Source organism: Papio anubis, chromosome 1 (assembly GCF_008728515.1).
Source record: "Papio anubis isolate 15944 chromosome 1, Panubis1.0, whole genome shotgun sequence".
NCBI classification, from domain to species: domain Eukaryota; kingdom Metazoa; phylum Chordata; class Mammalia; order Primates; family Cercopithecidae; genus Papio; species Papio anubis.
Genome location: NC_044976.1, coordinates 125689433 through 125710535, shown reverse-complemented (window position 1 = coordinate 125710535; position 21103 = coordinate 125689433). Strand labels below are relative to the sequence as shown.

The 21103-nt window shown below is 57.3% G+C and overlaps 2 protein-coding genes across 11 annotated transcripts; both read right to left on the bottom strand.

The window, feature by feature from the left end:
• Window positions 1-2335: 2335 nt before the first annotated feature.
• EFNA4 (ephrin A4) lies at window positions 2336-8623 on the bottom strand. 2 transcript variants are annotated; one of them, XM_009182472.2, is made up of 5 exons: window positions 8224-8623; window positions 7589-7955; window positions 4853-5139; window positions 4437-4505; window positions 2336-3035 (listed from the first exon to the last, which is right to left on the bottom strand). In XM_009182472.2, coding segments are annotated over exons 1-5 (861 nt in total). In that variant the 5' UTR covers window positions 8225-8623; the 3' UTR covers window positions 2336-2898. The 2 variants fall into 2 exon arrangements, with proteins under 2 accessions (XP_009180736.1, XP_003892804.2); XM_003892755.3 differs by having other exon boundaries at window positions 7589-8623.
• An 84-nt stretch (window positions 8624-8707) lies between these two features.
• Window positions 8708-20865, bottom strand: ADAM15 (ADAM metallopeptidase domain 15). 9 transcript variants are annotated; one of them, XM_021924497.2, is made up of 23 exons: window positions 20674-20865; window positions 19363-19469; window positions 18654-18730; window positions 18161-18239; window positions 17923-17999; window positions 17639-17831; window positions 15952-16017; window positions 15804-15872; window positions 15555-15724; window positions 15337-15421; window positions 14703-14851; window positions 14442-14616; window positions 14062-14154; window positions 13635-13939; window positions 13343-13538; window positions 13000-13077; window positions 11833-11905; window positions 11466-11604; window positions 10663-10732; window positions 10001-10075; window positions 9513-9584; window positions 9117-9241; window positions 8708-9026 (listed from the first exon to the last, which is right to left on the bottom strand). In XM_021924497.2, exons 1-23 carry the CDS (start codon window positions 20750-20752, stop codon window positions 8984-8986), a joined length of 2595 nt encoding a protein of 864 aa, XP_021780189.1. In that variant the 5' UTR covers window positions 20753-20865; the 3' UTR covers window positions 8708-8983. The 9 variants fall into 9 exon arrangements, with proteins under 9 accessions (XP_021780189.1, XP_021780191.1, XP_021780195.1 ...); XM_021924499.2 differs by having other exon boundaries at window positions 10001-10072; XM_021924503.2 differs by lacking the exon at window positions 9513-9584.
• Window positions 20866-21103: the final 238 nt, after the last annotated feature.

Here is a 21103-nt window from a genome sequence, read left to right as displayed (position 1 = left end):
TTTGGAAACCGGAGTGCACCCTTTTCAATTGCGTCACCGCTGGGGATCCCCCGACGACCCCAGCTAGCGTCTGGCCTACTGAAAGGCGCGCCGGAAGCTCACAATGTGCTGAATGAATGAAAAATAAAGAAAAGAAGGAACTAATAAAAGGGAAGAAGAAAAAGGGGGGAGGTGACACAAAAAGAACAAAACTTCAGGGTTGAATCTGGAGAAGAAAAGGGAGATTTGCAACCCCAGAAAGTGTGGAGCAGGATTCCCGGTCGCAGAGACTCTCAGGCTCTCAAACAGGGAGATAGGGCGAGGTAAAGATGAGTGGAGTTTTCGCATCTATTTGGGAGAGACTAGGGCAGGCCCAGTAAATTGAGGGCCCCACCCTGAGCCGCCTAGCGCTACTGAGTTTAGGGGAGATCGGTTACGCCCCAAAACTTTCAGGCCTGCCCAGCCTCCTGGAACCGCGCCCTGGAACACGCCTCGAGGGCTTCTCGTGGGGAAGACCTCCCAGCGCCTGCAGTCCGTCTCGGCCCCATGAGTGGACTCGGCCCTGGCTTTCCATGGGGACGCGCCCCGGGACTGAATCAGCCGCCCGCGCATGCTATGAGCAAAGTGTGTGTAGGGAAGGCCGGCTTGGCCTGAGCGCCTGTGGTTGGGCGGGCCTAAGCTTATGACTCCCCCAGCCCCCACCACCTCCTCAGCCAGGCTCCCGCGGTAGCTGAGGCATCCGCCCTTGCACCTGCAAGGGGCTTGGCGGCCGGCAGGGGCGTGTGTCCGCGTCAAGTGGGAGCGCCCGACATTTAGGGCGTGCGTCTGAGTGCGGGGAAAGCTGACTGGGCCCCGCGTCTCTTTCGCACATGCGTTCTTATCAGCCGCGCATCCGCGCGCCAGCCCCAGCCGCGGGAGCGAGCGCGCCCGCCTGGTTCCGCGAAAAGAGGGGTGGTCTGGGGACGCTGGGAGCCGGGTGAGACCCCCACAGTTCTCAATCCAGGGCAAGGGCTGCTAACCAGTCGCTCCCAGTCTACTCAGCCTATGGCTTCACTTGGGAGGGGCGGAGGTAGCAGTAAGCCGGTTTCCATAGCAACGTATAGACACCCTCCTGGATGACTGTAAAGATGGAACTTGAACCCAGGACCTGAAGACCTAGCCCATAGCTTCTCCTTCAGCCGACTACACCCTCTCCTTCGAGCCCCAGACCCTCGCCCTCGCTAAAGATCAAGGTTTGGGGTGAAGGCCCTGATACATGCACCTACCTACAAGAGGCGTTTTCTGAAAGGTGGCCTCGAATGGGGGAAGGGACTGACTGGAGTCTGCTCTGCCCGCAGTGTTGCCCTCCACCCAAGGCCTCAGCCAGAGCAATAGAATTAACATGAACGATGGCAGCCGAAATCGGTGCATGGTGGTGGGGGAGAGGGCCCCCGCCCGCTCCGAGAGAGCCCGGGATCTGACCTAGGTGTGCAAAGGGGTGGGGGAGGGGTTCGCAAACCCTAGCACCTCTGTGTCGGTCTCTGGACCCCTAGCGCCCTCCCTCCCGCCACCGCCGTCTCCCCCCCGCCCCCCTAACCGTGTTCACACGCTGCCTCTCGCTGCCGCAGCCGGGCCGAGCTAATCAGCACAACATCCACCTATCGATCGCTGGCTCGGTGCCAGGCGGGCTGGCACCGTGCCGGTGGAGGCTGCGGGGCACCGAGGCGGGTAAAGTACAGCTGCAGGGGAAGGGGCGCCCCTTACCCAGGCACCATCCAGGACACCATTCAGAAAGAGGGCCCCACTTCGCCTTGTGGGGATCATAGCCTCGCCTACCAGAGGTGGAAGAGACAGTGTGGGCTGAGAGCAGAGGGGGCCCTCCCTCCTCAGCCCCACCTCCTCCTCCTTATAAAAGCTAGGAACAAAGAGGCCGCTGGGGAAGGAGGCTTTGATCTGACCCCACCTTCCCAGTTCTAGGCCAGGCACCGCCCAGAGTGCCCTTGGGGAGGGGGAGGGATGACCAACTCTCAGGGACCCAGGCATTCTGAAACCCAGATGCTGTCTTTCTATTAATACTACCTCTTGCTTTTGCTGGGCACCCGGCTTGGTGCTACCAGGACTTGGGCAGGGCCCCAAGCGGATGGGCTGTCAGGAGCATCTGCCCCTCCTCAGCACAGGAAGCCGGTTGGGGAGGTGAGAGAGGGTGCCAAGCTCCACAGCTGCTGCTGGCACCCACCCACATTGCCCAGAGGGGTGCCCACTGAGGCCTGGCATGGATGGCCTGAGCACAGCTGGCATGGAGGTCAGGCCAAGCTAAGCTGAAGAGTACAGGCCACAGGGAGTCCTGCTATCAGGGAAGGGGCCTGAGGGCAGTAGGTTGGGGAGAGCAACAAAAAGATGGGTGGTTTATTGAAGGTTTGGTCTAGATACTTATAAAAATACAAACTGGCATGAAATTCAACCTCATGAAGAGTCCGTCTTCACAGAAGACAAGTGGGTGACCCCGTGGGGAGGGCAAGGTGCTGCCCCAGGGAAGAGGCCCACAGGGCACAGATGGCAGGGCTGCTTCTTTGCCCTGGTCCAGCAATCCACCTGTCCCCAGGTCTTCAGCCTTGGCCCCCAGCTGGCTTGAGGATTTGATCGTAACAAATCCCAGTCTTCCTGGGGGATGGGCTGAGACCCTCAGAGCAGCCTGCAAAGCACCTATGTTTGTCTTGCCTCTGCTTCAGAGTGTCCAGGGCTGTCTGCTGCTCTTCTTTAGCCTGTGATGAGGGGACAGGCACCTGCAAGGGTCACCTCAGACCCTCTGATCTCCCCCATCAATGCTCCATCTTGTCGGTCTGAATGGGTACCCCCAGTGCAGGCAGCAAGGATCCCCCTCCTTCAGGGGATCTTGGGAGGGCTCTGGCTCCTTGGGGTGAGAGGGAAGGTCTGCTTGGTTCACAGAATTCGCAGAAGACGAAGAATCAGCAGCAGCAGTAATAGCAAGAGACAGAGGGGGCTGGGAGTGTCCCCCCTTCGCCACCCTGATGTGCCACTCTCTCCAGGGCTCCCAACAGGATGGGCTGACTCAGACTCTGTGAGGGGGAGGGGGTAGCACTGATCAGTCCTCCCACTTTACCAGCCTCTTTCCTCCCCTTCCCATTAGCAGTTCCCTCCTTTACCATCCTCCAGGGTCTCCCAAACCAGCCAATCCCTTCCCATGATCTACGACCTCATCCTTTCTAAGCCCCAACTTCCAAGCCTCCTCAAAATTGCCAATAGAGACAACCAACTCAGCTAAGGCCTTGAAGGGCCTTGCCCCTGGACACCCCATTCTCTTGGCCCAGCTTAAAAAAGTGTACAGTAGGTCGGGTGTGATGGCTCATGCCTGTAATCCCAGCACTTCGGAAGGCTGAGGCGAGCGGATGACTTGAGGCCAGGAGTTTGAGACCAGCCTGGCCAACATAGTGAAACTCTGCCTCTACTAAAAAAAAAAAAAAATAGCTGGGTGGCGCACGCCTGTAGTCCTAGCTACTCGGCGGACTGAGGCAGGAGAATTGCTTGCACCCAGAGGGTGAGGTTGCAGTAAGCTGAGATCGCACCACTGTACTCCAGCCATGGGCGACAGAGCCAGAGCGAGACTCTGTCTCAAAAAAAAAAAAAAAAAAAAAAGTGTGCAGTGAGGCCACACAAGACATGGTGGCTCACGCCTGTAATCCCAGTGCTTTGGGAGGCAGGAGATCTCTTGAGGTCAGGAGTTCAAGACCAGCCTGGGCAACACAGTGAGCTCCTATCTCTACAAAAAATAAAAAATAATTTAGCCAGCTGTGAGTTGTGGCGGCGGGCGCCTGTAATCCCAGCTACTCGGGAAGCTGAGGCAGGAGAATCGTTTGAACCCAGGAGTTTGAGGCTGCGGTGAAGTATGATTGTGCCACTGCATTCCAGCCTGGGCAACACAGCAAGACACTGTCTCTTAAAAAAGAAGTGGGAGAGCTGGGGGCGGTGGCTCACGCCTGTAATCCCAGCACTTTGGGAGGCCGAGGCGGGCAGATCATGAGGTCAGGAGATTGAGGCGGGCAGATCATGAGGTCAGGAGATTGAGACCATCCTGGCTAACACAGTGAAACCCCGTCTCTACTAAAAATACAAAAAATTAGCCGTGCATGGTGGCGGGTGCCTGTAGTCCCAGCTACTCAGGAGGGTGAGGCAGGAGAATGGCATGAACCCAGGAGGCAGAGCTTGCAGTAAGCCAAGATTGCGCCACTGCACTCCAGCCTGGGCGACAGAGAGAGACTCCGTCTCAAAACAAAACACAACAGAAGTGGGGAGAGGATGGTGCAGTAGAAGCTCCCACAAGGCTAAATGGGGAGAAGAGAGCACAGCTTGAAACTTCACCAGGACCCCTGGAGTCTGATGCTCCTAGATTCTTCTCACTCCTTCCCTCCTTCCCAAGGCCCCACATTAGCCAGTAGGGTCCATGCCCCCAACCCACTTACTCCTCTCCTTGCAGCAGACAGACACCTGGAGCCTCAAGCACTGGCCAGAACTCTCTGGGGTGGGCACCGCTGGGTAGTGGGAAATTGGGAAGAAGTTAGCACAAGGAGTCACCCCTTTGTATGCCTCAAACTCTTTCAGACCCTCCCAGCTTTTCTTCTCTCCAGGTCCCGGGAAAGCGTTTCCTTACTTTGGGGCCACACCCATGTATCAGGCCCCATCCAGGCCTCTCTCTCCCTGGCCCCCTTTCCTAGCTCCTCCTACTTTTGCCTTACTAGACATTTCCCTCCCCAGTCCTGAGTTCAGCCCAGGCCCCAACCCAGTGTACATTAGAGACCCAGCTCCTCCTCTTCCCAGGTCTCTCCTTCCCCCTCCCTACCCTTCCCAAGAGGTATCCAGTGTGCTCTTGGCCACTCACAGATGTAGTAGTAAGTCTCTCCAGGTAAGAACTCAAAACCGAGGGAGAAGGGTGTGAAGCGCTGAATCTTCTCTGAGAATTGGACGTGGCCGAAGGGCAGGGAGCACACCCAGCGCTTGAAGGCCCGGGGGCCCTCTGCCTGGCAGGACTCATAGCCTGGCCAGTCCACCATGTATAAAGCAAACGTCTCGGGGCCCTCAGGGGGCCCTGGGCCTTCATAGTGGGGGCAGACAATGTCTAGGTAATCGTTGAGGCCCAGCTCCACCACGGCGTCTCCTCGAAGCAGCCTGCAGGCATAAGACAGGGGTGGGCTGAGGAGGGGAGGGCACCACACCATGGCCATGGAGGCCAGAGACACCCCTTCTCAGAGGCCCCTCACAGCCTCTTCTCCACCCATGAGCGACGGAGAAGCTCAGGAAGACCCAAGGTCCCCAGACTGACAACTCTTGAGAGACAAAAAGAGTGCAAGAAATGGATGAGATGATTGATTCACAGGTTCCGAGAGGCTAAGACCTGCAGTGCCCATAACCACACAGCTTAGATGCCAGAAAGAGGGTCACCACACCCTATCTTTCAGGGTGGAGGTGCCACACACCTCTCTAGCCCCAGTGCCCAACACTCAACGTGGTACAGCACCAGGCTTGATCAATGTCAGGTGGATGGATGCTGTGAAGAAGCTGGGCAGAGGCAGGAAGTACAGTTGCACACAGTGCAGCTGCAGATACAGAGGAGGAGACGGGGGTTGGGAAAGGTCTCCTCAAACACAGATATAAAGTGAGGAACACTGTCCTTTAGACTTCAACCCAAGGGTGAAAAGAATGTCATGGTAAAAAAAGAATGAGGGAGGCCAGGTGTGGTGGCTAGTATCTGAATCCCAGTACTTTGGGAGGCCGAGGTGGGAGGACTGCTTGAGGCCAGGAGTTCAAGACCAGCCTGGGCAACATGGTGAGACTGTCTCTACCATAAATAAATAAATAAAGGCCATGTGTGGTGGTGCAATCCTGTAGTCCCAGCTGCTTGGGAGGCTGAGGCGGGAGGATCCTTTGAGTCCATGAGTTCCTGTAGCAAGCTGTTACCGCACTGCAGCCTGGGTGACAGAGCAAGACCCTGTCTCTAAATTCTAAAAATTAACAAAAAAAAAAAAAAAAAAAAGAATGAGGGAGTGGGTGCTAGGTGCCTCCCTTTTTTGGCCAGGAGGAGCAAGTGCCAGGCATGGGGGGAGTCCACATACTACCCAGTCTTCAGTCTTCTCAGCACTCCCTTCCCCACCTCTTGGGAGCTGCCTGGGGAAGCCAGCACAGGTGGGAAGGGCTGGAACAGGCTGCTCCCCACAGTACCGAATGCTGCATGAACCACCCCCCATACCACAAACACAGCGAAGCGTGACGTAGGAAAAGCCTCCAATGGGTGGTCCAAGGCCCACCTGTATCAGTTCTGATTTGAAATGAAGATTCCTGGGTTTAGCCAGTCCAGGCTTACTAGAACGCAAGCTGAGCAAGGACAGGGCCTTGGTAAGTTTTGTTCTACTGCATTCCCCGTGCCTGGAAAAGTGCCCAGCACAAGATAGTGTTCAATAAATATTTGTGGATTGAATGAATGAACCAGAAACCTTAAGATTGGGGAGTGAGAAACCTGAATTTTTAACAGGTCCTCCAAGCGATTCAGAAGCATTGGTCTGTGACAGAGATAGAGGAATTCAGAGTCCAAGGACAACAAAAGCTCTTATCACTTGGTATTGTAATGACCTGTCTTTACGCAGGCTCTGCTGCCTGCGCCTGTTCTCCAGAGTCTGTGGAATCCCAGAGGGCAGGGTCTTGATCTTCTCATCTATATAGTTAATCCCCTGCAACCTATCACAGAGCTGGGCACACACAGTATGTGTTTAATAAATAAGTGTTAGTAAGTGAAGAAATGAATAGAGTTATAGATTGTCTCAAGTAGAAAATCAGAAAGAAAAACAGCTGGGAAACAGAAGAGACATGGAGACTTGGGGAAGGGGTTGGAAACAGTAAAATATACTGAGGTTCAAAGGCAGGCAGCTCAGGAGAGAGAAAGAAATAATAGTTTATATCTGTACAGCCTGAGCTTCTTTCACATACATGACCTCACTTACCCCGCCGGACTTCCCAGGGTACTAGGTATTATTAGCCCATTATACAGGTGAGATAAATGAGGTTAGGAGGGTCACGAGACTTGCCCAGAGGTGATTCAGCTAGAAGGGCAGGGCTGACACTGGAAAGAAACAGAAGGACCAATAAAGACAGAGATGAAAGCAGAGATAGTAAATGAGATCAGGAAACAGAGCAAGAGCCAGAGGTGAGACCCAGCGGGCAGGAGAGTAACCCACGCACTTTCACAAGAGTAAAGCCCCCTCCCTTGATCTCAAGTTCGCCAGCCCCAGCTCCGGCCGGCGGGAGGCTGGGGATGCCAGGAGAGCAGCGAGGGGGGCGGAGCCCGGAGTGCGGGCAAAGGCCCCCCCAGGTCCATGCTCCAAGACCCCCTAGACAACCCTCGGGGCTGGGGTCTTCTGCCTGCCCCCCAACACATGCGGGCTGTGGGGAGACCCAGGGCGCGCCTCGCCCCTCCCCCTTCCCCCCTTCCCCGCCGGCTCAAACAAAGGAGCCCCGACGCGCGGCCAGCTTCAGGCGGCGCCGCGCACAGAGCGGGTGGCGGGCGCGCGCAAAGCCCGGGAGCGCGCAGACTTGGCTAGGCGCTCGCCCGGTTCGGCCCGGCTACCTGGGGTTACTGGAGTTCCAGTAGACGACGTGGCGGACACTGGAGCCCCCGCGCAGAGGGGAGCCGAGGAACGCGGCCCAGAGGACAGTCCGCAGCAGGGGCAGCAGCCGCATCGCCCCCGAGGTCCGGTTTGGTCTGGCCTGGCAGGTCCCGGCCCGCTTCACAGTCGAGGCGAGAAAGGTACAAAGTGAAGAGGGGGGTTGTGGAAAGGGGGGTGGGGTGCGGAGATTCACAGACCCCGCCCTGGATAACTTTCCGCCAATGGGAGCGCGTCTCCTCCTCTCCATCCAGCGCCAACTCCAGTTAACCCTCTGTGCACCGCAGCGCACGCCGGGTTCGCCAAAGCTTCTGCTGAGGCTGCACCTCACTGCGAGGGGACGGGGAAGAAGGACGTATTCCAACAGCAATATTTTTAGGGAGGTTATCCCTTTCGTGTCTGCTTTAGTCCTGGGTAGACTGCCTTATTAGAAGTTTGGAAGATTTTAAATAAGGGTACATAACCTTAGCCTATCCAACCACCTTCATACACTGCCCCGTTTTCTTTGCAAATCTAGGGATAGTGCAAGCGGAAGGGACAACACAGCTTCTGGGACCACCTTCCCTAAAAAGCCTTAGGTGGCGCGCTAGATGCTCACTTTGGGATTGGCGTCTGTCCCTTGCCGCTCCACACCTTCGATCCGGGCTGGGGGCCCACGCGGCCCCAGTCCCGAAGACGAAGTAATGAGGTGGTTGTAGCCTGTACAAAGCACCTTTGTTCCGGATCCCTCAGGTGGCGGCGGTGGCGGAGGGGGAGGAGGCAGGTGCGCCGCCTTGGGATCGTGGGAGCAGCCGCCGCCCCGCTCCGCCCTGGCTCCTGGGCTCTGAGAACACCAGCCAGATCCACTTTTCCCAGCCAGTGGTCAGAGTCGGGACGGCAGGTCCAACGGCTTGACAGATTGCGCCGAAAGCCATCCCAGTCTGGGCAGAGGGAAGCCGCGAGCATCCCGGGGACACACGCCGACCCATTCTGGTACTCCCGCCCCACACAGCCCGCCCTCATCTGAGGCAGCAGCGTCTCCTGGCGGCCAGACCTGGAACCGCAGCAGGAGCGACCCGGCTTCTAGAAGCAGACAAACTGCGTAACGCTCCCAAGATGTCACGTTTATTGCAGCTGAGCAGAGACAGGCTGTGCGGACCTCCCTCAACCCCTTCCAACCCCCAGCCCCTCCCCAAACCCCAACTGCAACTACGCCGCCGGTCCCTAGAGTGCTGCTTGACAGCGCGTGGCGGTGCCCGGAGCCTTAAGACACCGCGTCCAGCCTCTGGCGCCTTCAGTCATGGTAGGGGACTCCAGAGAGCACGCCCCCCTCTTGAAGTCCTAAGTCCGGTTTGGAGGCAGCGGAACCTCCAGAGAGGTCAGAGGTAGAGCGAGGACACTGTCGGAGGCGGTGGCGCTGGTCTGGAGTGCGGGAAGCCGAGAAAAAAGGGTCAGAGACCCCCTTCCCCCAGGTCACTCGCCCCGCCCACCCATCCCCAGGGCTCCTCCTACCTGGAGGGTAGCGCTAGGGGCGGGATTCCAGCTCCTGGGCCTGGCAGGTCACCGGATGGGCACCGGCCCTGGGGGTCGGCAGGCAGTGGCTTCCTTGGGGGTGGGGGCTTGGCTGGCCCCTGAGACTGAGGGAGAGAAGGCAGGAGGCCGGCTTAGGTTCGGGGGGTGTCTTGTTGCCCACCCCCAACGCACTGGTGCTGGGGAACACCAGCTTGGGGGCAGCACCATCGGTCACCCTTGTCTGCAAACAAACCTGTCACCATTAAAGGCACCACCTGGATATGTGCCCTCATGCACTGAGGGGGGCATCTCGCCACGGCCACCACCGTCATGGCTACCAGCACCACAGCCCTAGATGGGGGGAGAGGCCGTGCCCTTCTCTCCCCCCACCGTTACCTTCGGGCTTCTCACCATCGGGTCAGCGGGCAGAGGGCGGGTAGGGGGATTGGGTCGGTCAGCCAGCTCAGCCTGAACAGAGAGAGGGGCAGTGGCTGTGAGAGCATAACCAGGGGCTGTGGACATGCATAGAGATTCCCCAGAGGGGTTCAAGTCAACATGCAAAGTCAGCCAGGGGGCAGGAGAGAATGAGGGCATGCGCAGAGGGTTTGGAGGCATGCCAGCTGATGTCTCAGGGGAGGAAGGTGTAGGTCAACCGCGGAGTCCCTGGCCGACTGCAGTCCCGCCACTGACCACCAGATGGTGGTAGAAACCAAGGCAGGAGGCTCACCCTTTGCTGCTTCTGGGGCTCAGAGTGTCTGAAGGCTGAGGGGCACCCCGATCACCTAATGAAGAGCACCACTGGCAGGGAGCAGGGATGAGAACTGCAGTTGGGTACCAAGCCTCCCACCTGCCTTGGCTCAGGGCGGGCCCTGGCCCAGATTTACCTGGAGTCTCTTGGGCACAGGGTCAGGCGGCAGCGGCCTGGAAGGGGGGGCCGGGAAGCCGAGAGCACTAGCCTGCTGAGAGGGCAGGAGGGGCAGATGGGCACAGAGGGGGAAGAGGAAGCAGAGAGACAGAGTGGGCAGAGAAGGGTCAGTGCCCAGGGAGGGCTGGCAGGGGCCCAGGGCAGTGGGTGCTGTGCATGCAGTTATGCAGGTGCATGCAGGTGGGGAGCAAGTGGGGAGGAGGTGTGCACACACTCCCATCATCCAAGCAGAGGGCTCAGGGCGGGGGTGCTCACCAGCCCTTCTAACATGGTGACCTGGGCCCACGGAAGGCCATTCTGAGCACCACTGCCCTTGTGCCCTCCTGGGGTCACTGCTGGGGGCACGGATAGACCCACCTCTCAAAGCCACCTCTTGGCCAGTGGATGGAGCCCAGCAGCCCCTGCTCCAGCTGGCTGCCCTCCCCACTCTTCTGGACTCAGCTTCTCTGCCTGTAGCCAGGGGAGGGGAAGGCAGGGCAGGGCTGGCCCTGACTCCTTCGACTGACTCTTGGGCAGTGCTAGCCTTTCTCTGAGTCTGGAGCCTTTAATGTGCACCCCCCAGGGTCCAAGCTGGATGCCCAGCCAAGGTGGAGTCCCCTTCCTCTGGCATCTGGGACTCACCTTAGTGCCTCGTGCCAGCAGGGCCCTCTGCGGAGGTCCTGGCCGTTCAGGGGGACCAGACTGGGCTGCCCTATGCATGAGGAAAGGCAAGAAGGGAGAGGGCCCAGCCTCAGACCCTGTTCTCTACCTTATGCCATCCTTGAGTGGGGTTAACCCTTTCTTTGCAGGCACTTATGTGTGGTATAGGGAAAACTGTGGTGGGGCCCGTGGGGGCGTTATTTATTAGCTTGAGGGAAGACCCCACTTATCCAGCACAGGAGCTCCTGGGGAGAAATGGCCCTAGCACTCCAGCCACCCCACAGGGGCACAGCTGTGAGGTAAAAAGCTGTGGGTGCATATAGGGAAGGGAAGTGTGGGGTATGGCAGTCAGCAAGTTTAAGGTCCAAGGGGCTTGGGGCTCAGAACCAGGTTGCAGGGGCTGCAGAGGTGAGGCAGCCTTCAGCACTGTCCCCAGTTAAAGGAAGTGGTAGGCCGGGCGCGGTGGCTCAAGCCTGTAATCCCAGCACTTTGGGAGGCCGAGATGGGCGGATCACGAGGTCAAGAGATCGAGACCATCCTGGCTAACACGGTGAAACCCCGTCTCTACTAAAAAAAATACAAAAAACTAGCTGGGTGACGTGGCGGGCGCCTGTAGTCCCAGCTACTCGGGAGGCTGAGGCAGGAGAATGGCGTGAACCCGGGAGGTGGAGCTTGCAGTGAGCTGAGATCCGGCCACTGCACTCCAGCCTGGGCGACAGAGCCAGAGTCGGTCTCAAAAAAAAAAAAAAAAAAAGGAAGTGGTAGCAGGGAGGTGATGCTCATACCTGTACTGGCAGGTGGGTCCCTTGAGCTGGCAGAGTCGCTGATGCAGGCGGGCACGGTACCAGTAGCTGGCACCAAGCATCACCAGGACCAATAACACCAGGAGGCTGAGGAGCAGCCCTGTGGTCAGGGAGCTGGTTGCTGTGGGCGGAAGTCAGGTTTAAAGGAGGGCAGGGCTAAGAACTCTAGAGCCATGAAGGCGCAGGGGGCAGGGAGTGAAGTCAAGTGATCAGGGAGAGTGAAGGGGTCAAAGGGCAGACTCAGGGAACCAGCAGCAAAGGGGAGTCAGAAAGAGAGGGCCGAGGGGGAAAGATAAAGCATGAACCACTTTGCCCTCCCAGCTGCCCCTGTCCCCCAACCCCATGCCACCTTTGAGCTGAGTGGTGCAGTCAGGGGGTGCCCAGCCCTCCTCACAGTAGCAGTGCCTGTTGCTGTCACAGACCTAGGAGGTATAAGGTGAGCAATGAGGAATGCTGCACTCTGGAACTATTTCCTTATCTCTAGCTTTTCAAGATCTCACATTTCTACAACTGGGGGTTGTGCTGGGTATGATGTGTAGAGAGAGCCTGGAGGGTCTTTATCCACACCAGAGCAAATTAGATCAAACTAACACTTACTGAGCACCTTCTGTGTGCTGGGCACTGTGGTACATGCTTGCTTTCTTTGTGTTTGTTTTGTTTTGTTTTATTTTATTTTAGACAGCAAGTAAGATGGAGTCTCACTCTGTTGCCCAGGCTGGAGTGCAGTGGTGCAATTATGGCTCACTGCAGCCCCGAACTCCTGGGCTAAAGCAATCCTCCTGCCTTGGCCTCCCAAGTAGCTGGGAGCACAGGTGTGCACCAGCAGGCCTAATTTTTAAATTTTTCCTTGATAGAGACGAGGTCTCACTATGTTGACCAGGCTGGTTTTGAACTCCTGGCCTCAAGTGATCCTCCTGCCTTGGCCTCCCAAAGTACTGTGATTTGGCTGGGTACAGTGGCTCACCCCTGTAATCCCAGCACTTTGGGAGGCCAAGGCGGGCGGATCACTTGAGGTCAGAAGTTTGAGATTAGCCTGGCCAACATGGTGAAACCCATCTCTACTGAAAATAAAAAAATTAGCTGGGCGTGGTGGCGGGTGCCTGTAATCCCAGCTAGTAGGGAGGCTGAGGCAGGAGAAACAATTGAGCCTGGGAGGCGGAGGTTGCAGTGAGCCGAGTTCACGCCAGTGCACTCCAGCCTAGGCAACAGAGCAAGACTCTGTCTCAAAACAAAACAAACAAACAAAACTGTGATTATAGGTGTGAGCCACCGTGCCCAGCCTGTGCTAGATGCTTTCATACTCACCTCATGTGCCTTGGATGGGGATACTATTATTATAGCCATTTGATAGGTGGGGAAACTGAGCTCAGCAAAGTTAGTAACCAGCCTGAGGTCACACAACTAGGAAGTAGTAGAGCAAGGATTAGAACCCAGATATGTCTGTTTCCAAAGCCCAGCATCCTTTTCCTCTCTAGAGGCTCTCTGCTCCCCTTCCACTTCACCCATCCCAGCTCACCCCATGTCCATGGCATTTGCTTCGACATTCCTGTGCCCCCAGGAGATCCACACGCTGGCATCGATGGTCTATGCACACCTGACCCAGGGAGAGAAAAGCCTGGATCAGATTCCCACAGAGTTTTAATGGGACTGGGAGGCCAACAAGGTTGAGGTCACACCCTGCGTTTACATATGGGGAAACCAGCGCGTAGTGGGTTGATAGGCTTTGCTCCATCTGAAGTAAGAAACTGACTTCCCTTGGAGTCCCTGCCTTTGACGTTGGTGAACGGTGAAGTCTGGGCACTTCACTGTGGTCCAAATGTCCCTTCTCACACCTGGTCTTGCCCACCCAGGCTGCTCACCAGGCCAGGGCCACAGGCTGTGCCAGGCAGAGTCAGGAGGGGCTGGGCCACATCACTGCCCAGGTCCAGGTGCACCCAGCTGCAGTTCAGCTCAGTCCCATTCACATCTATTGTCTCCCAGAGTAGATCCTGGATGGAGCCCAGCAGAGGCTGGGTCCTACCTGTCTGGCACTGGAGTTGCCCACAAATGGCATCTCTGGGGGAAGGGGGAAGGGGGAAGGGCACACAGGTTAGTAGAAGCAGGGCCAAGACTCCCAGAAACCCAAAGGAGGAGCCAGGTTTCCTCACTTACCTAGGGGTACAGGACACGTAGCCGCCACTGGGGTTGCGCCCACAGCTCCCAAAGGCATTTCCCCGAGTATTGGCTGTCTGGAGGCAAAGTGGTGCAGCGGGCTGGGCTCCAGGTCCCCAAAGTGACTGGCACTGCTGGGCATAGGAGGCACAACGCCCATGCATGCACACAGCTTGCCCACCAGCGCAGGGCTCGCCGTCCCCTAGGCTGATATCAGGGGGACACTGGGAGCTGTCTCCTGGGCAGAATTCAGGCAAGTCACAATCCCCTCTGGTAGGACGACACTGCCAGCCAGACGGGCGTAGCTGTCGAGGGTGGATGAGCATCAGTGTGGGCACTGGGCAAATCCAGCTAGGGGGTCAGAATGACCCTTTCCACCTTGGCCCCGGCAGGTGAGCTCTGGGTGGCCAGTCTAGTCTCTACCCACCTGGCAATTTTGACAACAGGGTCCGTCGGAGGCACACTGTGCCCCTGGCCTCAGCTGGCAGGTTGAGGAATCACAGCAGGGATCGGCGCAGTCCTGTGGGCAGGAGCACGGGGGCCAGGCATCAGAGCAGGTGGGGCCTGTGAGCCTCCCTCCAATCCCTCCTCCTCCCACAGGCCAAGACCAGAAGGATGCCCAGAACTACACAGCAAGCAAGGGCTAGAGACGAACAACCCACATGCTGTCCCCACAGACACGGCGAGTAGGAGAGGGGTGGGAAGTCCCTTCAGAACCCAAGAGGAGCTCAGGAGGCTAGGAGAGGGCTAATGACCAGGGTGAAGGCACAGAAGTGAGTGGGGCGAGGCTTTGGGAAAGGGGCTCACATCTGGGAAGCCACAGTCACACTGCTCGCCCGGCTCCACAAACATATTTCCACAGAAAGCAGCCATAGGAGGCAGGCTAGGCAGCCGTTCAAAGAGGCAGCTGCCCATTCCATCCAGGAGGGCTTTCTCCAGGGCCTGTCGGCTGCAGTTGCTGAAGTTCAGGCCTGGCAGGAAGCTGGGGAGTGTGGCAAGGAAGGTTGGGGCTGGGGGCCTCTCCCTGCCCCTTGCCCCACCGCCTCTCTCCATCCTGCAGCTACTCACTCTGTGGAGGCCTCCATGATGCAGGTCTTGGCTGGGGCTGGACCTGGACAGGGGCAGCTATTCCCGGGCAAATCATGGTCCAGGCCCAGGCTGTGGCCCAACTCATGGGCTATGGAGGAGGCGACTCCCAGGATGCTGGTGGAGTGGTCCTGTCGTTGGGGAGGGGTACCGCAGGTCCAGTCCCAGCCTGCCTCCACCACAATGCCCAGACCACCCTCTCTGCTTCTGTTCCCTCCATGTCTGACCTCACGGGCACTCAGCAGGCACTGCTTCCCTCCTGAATTGCTTCTAAAGTAGCAGAACCCAGGCCTGGATGGCAGAAACCTGGGCTCTAGCTCAGCTCTGTCCCCCTGCCTCACTGTGGGCCCTTGGAGATCACCTCTGTTCTTTGGGCCTCAGCTGCCTCCTACCCTCCAAGAAATGGGAAGACTGCACAGGGGATGACTGTGTACACTGTGACGAGCTGACCACAAGCGAGGGCTCCCTGACTGCAAAGGCCACATCACGCATCTCCACCCTCTATACCCATAGCTTTGGGGTTGGGCAACTTTGTAGGGGGATTTCTGTGAATAAATGCCTCCACACTTGGGAGGAACTGAATTGGGAATGAGGAGGAGACCTGGAAATAACTCACCATGTTCACACCTCCTGAGAAGTCAGGAGAACAGATGGAGTTCTGAATGGCCATGCCCACCATAGGCCCAGAGAATGAAGTACCACTGTGGGACAGAGAGGCCAAAGTTCAGGGCCAGAAGCCACGGTGGTCAGAGCTTCAGGGGCTGAGGCAAGTGCTGAAGGGGTGTGAATTTGGCCAGGACAGGACTGGCCTCTCTGGCTGGGTCTGGGCCTTACGTCACCAGCTGGGCACTGTCGTGAGGTAATCGAGGCAGCAAATGTGCCCTGCGCCAGTGGAGGAAGTTTTCAAGGGTGACAGCCGGGTTTGGGCTGATCTCCACCAGGTCACGCTGGGTCCAGGCCTCCAGGCCCACTAGTGCCACTCGTACATTCAGAGGCCGGAAGAACTGAAAGAGAGCTGGGGCTCAGAAGAGGGGCTGTCATGGTCAGGGGCCTGGGGTGGGGGCTGCCCTGTCCAGCACTCACTGTGTCCAGCAAGAGGGCCACTTCCAGTGTGCGGTTCAGCAGGTGCTGGAAGTCCTGGTATTTCTGGACCTGTAGGCCAAGAGAGGTGACATGAAAGGCGGCAGGGCAGTGTGGGGGGAGGAGGATGCGCAGGGGCCAGCCGGCTCACCTCCGAGTGATCAGCCACAATCACCAGCTCCACAGTCTTGGTCTCTGTTACCACATCCCGCCTCCACTATGGACAAAAAGAAGTATCAGGCAAACCTGCCGCTCGCAGCCAACAGCTGTGCAGGGCTGACCAAGAGGCAGCCACTCCTACTCTGTGGGTGAAACAGGAGGGTGAAGAGCCCATTTTACAGATGAGCCACTGAGGGCCAGAGGGCCCAGGAACTTGCCAAGGAGGACCAGGAAGTAGATAATGAAGGTCGGAGTAGACCCCTGCTTTTCTGGCTCCAAACTCAGTGGGTTTTTTTTCAAATTTTTAAAAAATAATAATTTAGCCTGGCGCCGTGGCTCATGCCTGTAATCCCAGCACTTTGGGAGGCTAAGGTGGGCGGATCACGAGGTCAGGATATCGAGACCATCCTGGCTAGCATGGTGAAACCCTGTCTCTACTAAAAAATACAAAAAATTAGCCGGGCGTAGTAGCGGGCGCCTGTAGTCCCAGCTACTCGGGAGGCTGAGGCAGGAGAATAGCGTGAACCTGGGAGGTGGAGCTTGCAGTGAGCCGAGATCAAGCCACTGCACTCCAGCCTGGGTGACAGAGCGAGACTCCATCTCAAATAATAATAATAATAATAATTTGAAAAAATCCCAATATCAACTCTTGTCACTTACCATATGCCTGGCACAGTTTTAAGCACTTCACATCTATATTGACTCATTTAATCTTCCCAGCAACTCTCTGCAGCAAGTAGTTTTATTATCTTCATTTTACAGATTAGGAAATTGGGTTTATATTGATTTATCACTGGTAACTATGTATTATCTATAACCAAGTGAGAGCTCTCTGCAAATGGGATCATAAGACAGATGAAGCGTTTGAGCCAAATACAACTAATATGGATAGGCCATTTATTAGTTGTATGGCCTCGGGCAAACCACCTAACCTGTCTCAGCTAGATTTTATATTTTATATATTTTATTTTATTTTCACTTTATTTTATTTTATTTTATTTTATTTTATTTTTTTTTTTTTTGAGGCGGAGTCTCGCTCTGTCGCCCAGGCTGGAGTGCAGTGGCCAGATCTCAGCTCACTGCAAGCTCCGCCTCCTGGGTTTACGCCATTCTCCTGCCTCAGCCTCCCGAGTAGCTGGGACTACAGGCGCCCGCCACCTCGCCTGGCTAGTTTTTTGTATTTTTAGTAGAGACGGGGTTTCACCGTGTTAGCCAGGATGGTCTTGATCTCCTGACCTCGTGATCCGCCCGTCTCGGCCTCCCAAAGTGCTGGGATTACAGGCTTGAGCCACCGCGCCTGGCCTATTTTATTTTTTGAGATGAGGTCTCACTCTGTCACCCAGGCTGGTGTGTAGTGGCTCGATTTCGACTCACTGCAACCTCCGCCTTCTGGGCTCAGGCGATTCTTCCACTTCGGCCTCCTGAGTGGCTGGAACTACAGGCACAAGCCACCATGCCTGTATACTTTTTGTAAGGTTTCTTCATTTTAAAATAGAGCTATTGATAGCACCTACCTCCTAGGTATGGGAGGAGTACACGAGCTAATGTTCACAAAGTTCCCAACATGTGGAAAGTGCTCCATTCGCAGGAGCTGTTGTTACTGTGAACACATAGCTCTGAGTGTCTGGGGGTCAGCGCTCAGGACAAGTGAAGCCCACTCCCCTGCCATTCATCCTCACCCGGCGAATGTGGCGCTGTCCCAGGGGGTGCTCTGGTGGAGTCTGAGTGTGTACAGGTTCCCGCCAGCTCAGGACACAGGTGTGGCCTGGCAGGTGGAGATCTTGGATTCGGGAAATAATGGGAGGACCCTGAACGTCCCCAGGCCCCTGCTCCAGCGTATAGCTTCTCTCTGGGGACAGGACCACCAAGCCTCTAAGAAAAAAGAAAGGAAGTTAGAAAACATTACAGCTCCATGCCTGGGTCTCCTTACTTTCTCTACTGTCATCAAATCCGCCCAGTATACCTGAGCCCAGAGCAGGTGCAGACGGACACCCAGGAGGCTGCATATCCCTGCACTCTTCCCTGGTAGCAGCAGTTCTCCTGCAGCACAGGAACAACATTAGTGTTGTCTCAGAGAGCAGACCAGGACTGGAACCGAGGAGTCTAGCTTGACAGTAAAAATAGGCAGTGTCTTCTCATCTTCCAGTTACTCCCTTCCTCTTTCCCCTAAGCCAAAAACGGCACAAGAGGCCCTGACTCACCAGAGTGTGTCCTTCACTGACCACCCGAGTGCCATCGGGCTGGTACCACACCAGGGTTGGGCGGCCTGGGACCAACTCCCTGTGGAGTGAAGGAAAAGAACGCAGTGCTCAAGCCACTTCCCAGGTCGTGCATTGACAAGCAGAGGCCTGAAGGTGGTGGTGGGGCTGGGGACCAGGGAACACCCCCCAGCCAACTTTTCCACTCCCTGACACCAGGTCAGCAAAGTATACTGGGTGGGCCACTGACTCTGTTTATTTGAATTCCAATCTGGTTTTCACCACATACTAGCTGTGTGACCTGGGGCAAGTTATTTAATCTCTCTGTGCCTTGACTTCCTCATGTATAAAATAAGGACAATAATACATGGTAGTATCTCCCTTACAGGGTTGTTATGAGGATTAAATGAGCACAAGCACTTAGCACCTGGCACATAATAAATGCTATACAAGTTGTTGGCCTTGTGGTCACTGTTGTTGCCACCATCACTATTACCTATTCTGTAGCAGCTCCAGGATATGACTGTCACCGTCCAGCTCCAACTTGATCCTCAGGGGCTCAGGCAGACTGGTCTGTGGGCACCAGAGGGCAGGTCACCTCCCTAGACCTGCCCACAACTCCCAGCCTCTCTAACCAGAAAACCTAAGGCCCTCAGAAGAGCACCAGCGATTAGATCACTGGTGGGGGGATCCCAGGGGAAGGGCCAGGAAGCCCTGCCTGGCCTGCGGCATTGTTCTGGGGGGTTGTGTGGGGAGGTCAAGGAAGGTATCTGAGCCGCCCCTTCTCGGCTTCCTGCCCAGAGAGGAAGCACCATGTAGGACCCAGCACAAGCCCCAGCCCTTCCTCTGACTCAGCTTTATAATGGGGTTGGGGGGTGGTTTGGTAAGGTCCTGACTCTTTCCAAATCCCCCCACTGAAAAAACCGACAACATGAGATGAAGAAAGCAAGTTTGGCTTCACAATTTCCCCAGTGGAGATGGATGGGTTGGGTGGGGCTGAGGCAGACAGATGTGCGTGCAGAGGGAGAGGGAGATAAGTGAAGCCAGGTGCTGGGGTGTGGTGGGAGAGGCAGCTGGGCCTGGGATAGACCCACTACAGCGAGCTCTACCCACCAGCTCCTCAGCCAAACTTTGGCCTTGAGACACCTGACTATGCAGGGGCGTGTGTGGATTCATTTATTTATTAGAGGGGTGTGGGAGTTCACCTGAAGCACCTTTTTGAGGCTAATCGGGAGATCGTCCTGAAGGACCTGGGGCTCCAAGGGCCCCCTCGGGGCCTTCTCTGACATTGCCTGCTGCTCCTCGGTGCCACCTGCAGGTCCCAGGACACCCGAAGACAGTACTGAGGAAATCGACAGCATGGCTGGGGGTGGCAGGTGCCCTCAGACCCACCAGCTCCCAGCCAGTCAAGGCCCTTAGACACCTGAGGGGCCTCCTCATTGCATGCTGAGACTTAAAGGAAAATACTGGATGGAGGGGGTGTCTCTCTAATTTATGGCTTTCCACCCACCCATTCACAAGTCCCCAAGAAAGACTTTCGGCTTGCTCAGCCTGTGGCCCTCCTTGTCCCCTTCCGGCCAATCCCAGGTTCTCACAGGGACCCTCCCCTGTTCCCACTCCCTCCCAATCACTCTCCCCCCACTTCAGGAACGCCCCCTCTGGAGACTGAGCTAAGCCTTGTGGCCGGGTGCCCGCTCACCCTCCCCTTCGCTCACATCGGAGATGCCAGGAACGCCCATTTCTGGGTAAGCAGTGCAAACACCCCCACCTCCCTAAACACCCTCATGCCCAGTCAGGCACACCCGCTGCCTACAGCCTCTGCTTCCTCCCCGAGCACCCCCACACCCCCCCAACACACAATGGCCCTCTCTCCTCCGGACACTCCACCCGCGCCTGCCCTCTCGGTCCCGGCCCAAGACAGCAGCGGGAAGTGAAAGTTCCAAGGAGGAGTTGGTGTCCCAGCCTCTTTCCTGGCCAATTCTCCCTTCTCCTGGCTCCTCTCGGGCCCCTCCCGCTCGGCCAGGCACTGGTGGCAACAGCACCAGGGTGAGGAGTGCCTGGCGGCCCCAGGCCTGGAATACAGGCTAGAGAGAATCCTCTTCACTAAACCCTACAAGCCATGCCCGCTCTGCGCCCTGGCACCGGGTGGAACGGTAAGCTAGGCCCCAGAGCAGCGAAGATGCCAGCCCTGGGGAGCAGCTACCCTCTCACTACGATCTTGAAGTGGCGCTGGACAGGCCCCTCAGTACCTGGTACCTGAGCCTGAAAGTGTCCGCAGGGACCGCGCAGAGGATGACCAGGCAGGAGGAAGGGGGCGCCGGCATCCCCTCTCCTTCCCTCTCCACTCCATCGCCAAATCACTGGGCCCTAGGCCCAGGACAACGGACCAGGTCGGGCCGCGCTCTGGCTGGGCTCTCCCAGGGTCTCCGTCCGGCCCCATTACCCTAATGCCTTCTGACTTTCCTGCACCTCCCTCCCAGTCCGCCCCCCCGACCCACTACAGGCCGAGGACTCACCTATATTTGGGAGCGGCCAGGAAGGCAGAGGGCTGCCCGCGCCCAGGAGCCCCAGGGCCCAGAGCAGCGCCAGCCGCATGGCAGCGGCGCCTGGGGCCGGGCGAGGGCAGCAAGTGCGGAACAGCGCACCGAGGAGCGGCCGGCGGCCGGGTCGCCTCGGAGCACCCAGCAGCGCCGCGCAGCCACCAGGCCCCGCCCCGGCCCGCCCCCTCCCACTTGGCCCCAAGCCAAGCTCCGCCCTCGGCAAGGCCATCCCGGCTGCACTCGGGAGCCGGGACCCCGCCCACGACGCCGGCGCTGCTCGGGCTGCTCCGCGCTACAGCCTTCCCGCAACTGTGCAGGATGGGAACCGGGGTCCGGTCTGACCGGCTTGGGCGGCGCGTCTTCACCCGGCCCCAGGTCTGGACCCCTCCCTAGTAGCTTCGCGGCC

Coding starts and splice junctions, on each gene's coding strand:
- EFNA4 (XM_009182472.2), bottom strand. Junction 4,506..4,852: donor AGAGACTTACTACTACATCT/GTGAGTGGCCAA, acceptor CCCACTACCCAG/CGGTGCCCACCCCAGAGAGT. Junction 3,036..4,436: donor TGTCTGCTGCAAGGAGAGGA/GTAAGTGGGTTG, acceptor TCCCCCTCACAG/AGTCTGAGTCAGCCCATCCT.
- ADAM15 (XM_021924497.2), bottom strand. CDS start 20,752: ATGCGGCTGGCGCTGCTCTGGGCCCTGGGGCTCCTGGGCGCGGGCAGC. Junction 13,078..13,342: donor CAGCCTGTGGCCCTGGCCTG/GTGAGCAGCCTG, acceptor TCCCTGGGTCAG/GTGTGCATAGACCATCGATG. Junction 10,076..10,662: donor TGCTGGCACGAGGCACTAAG/GTGAGTCCCAGA, acceptor CTGCCCTCTCAG/CAGGCTAGTGCTCTCGGCTT.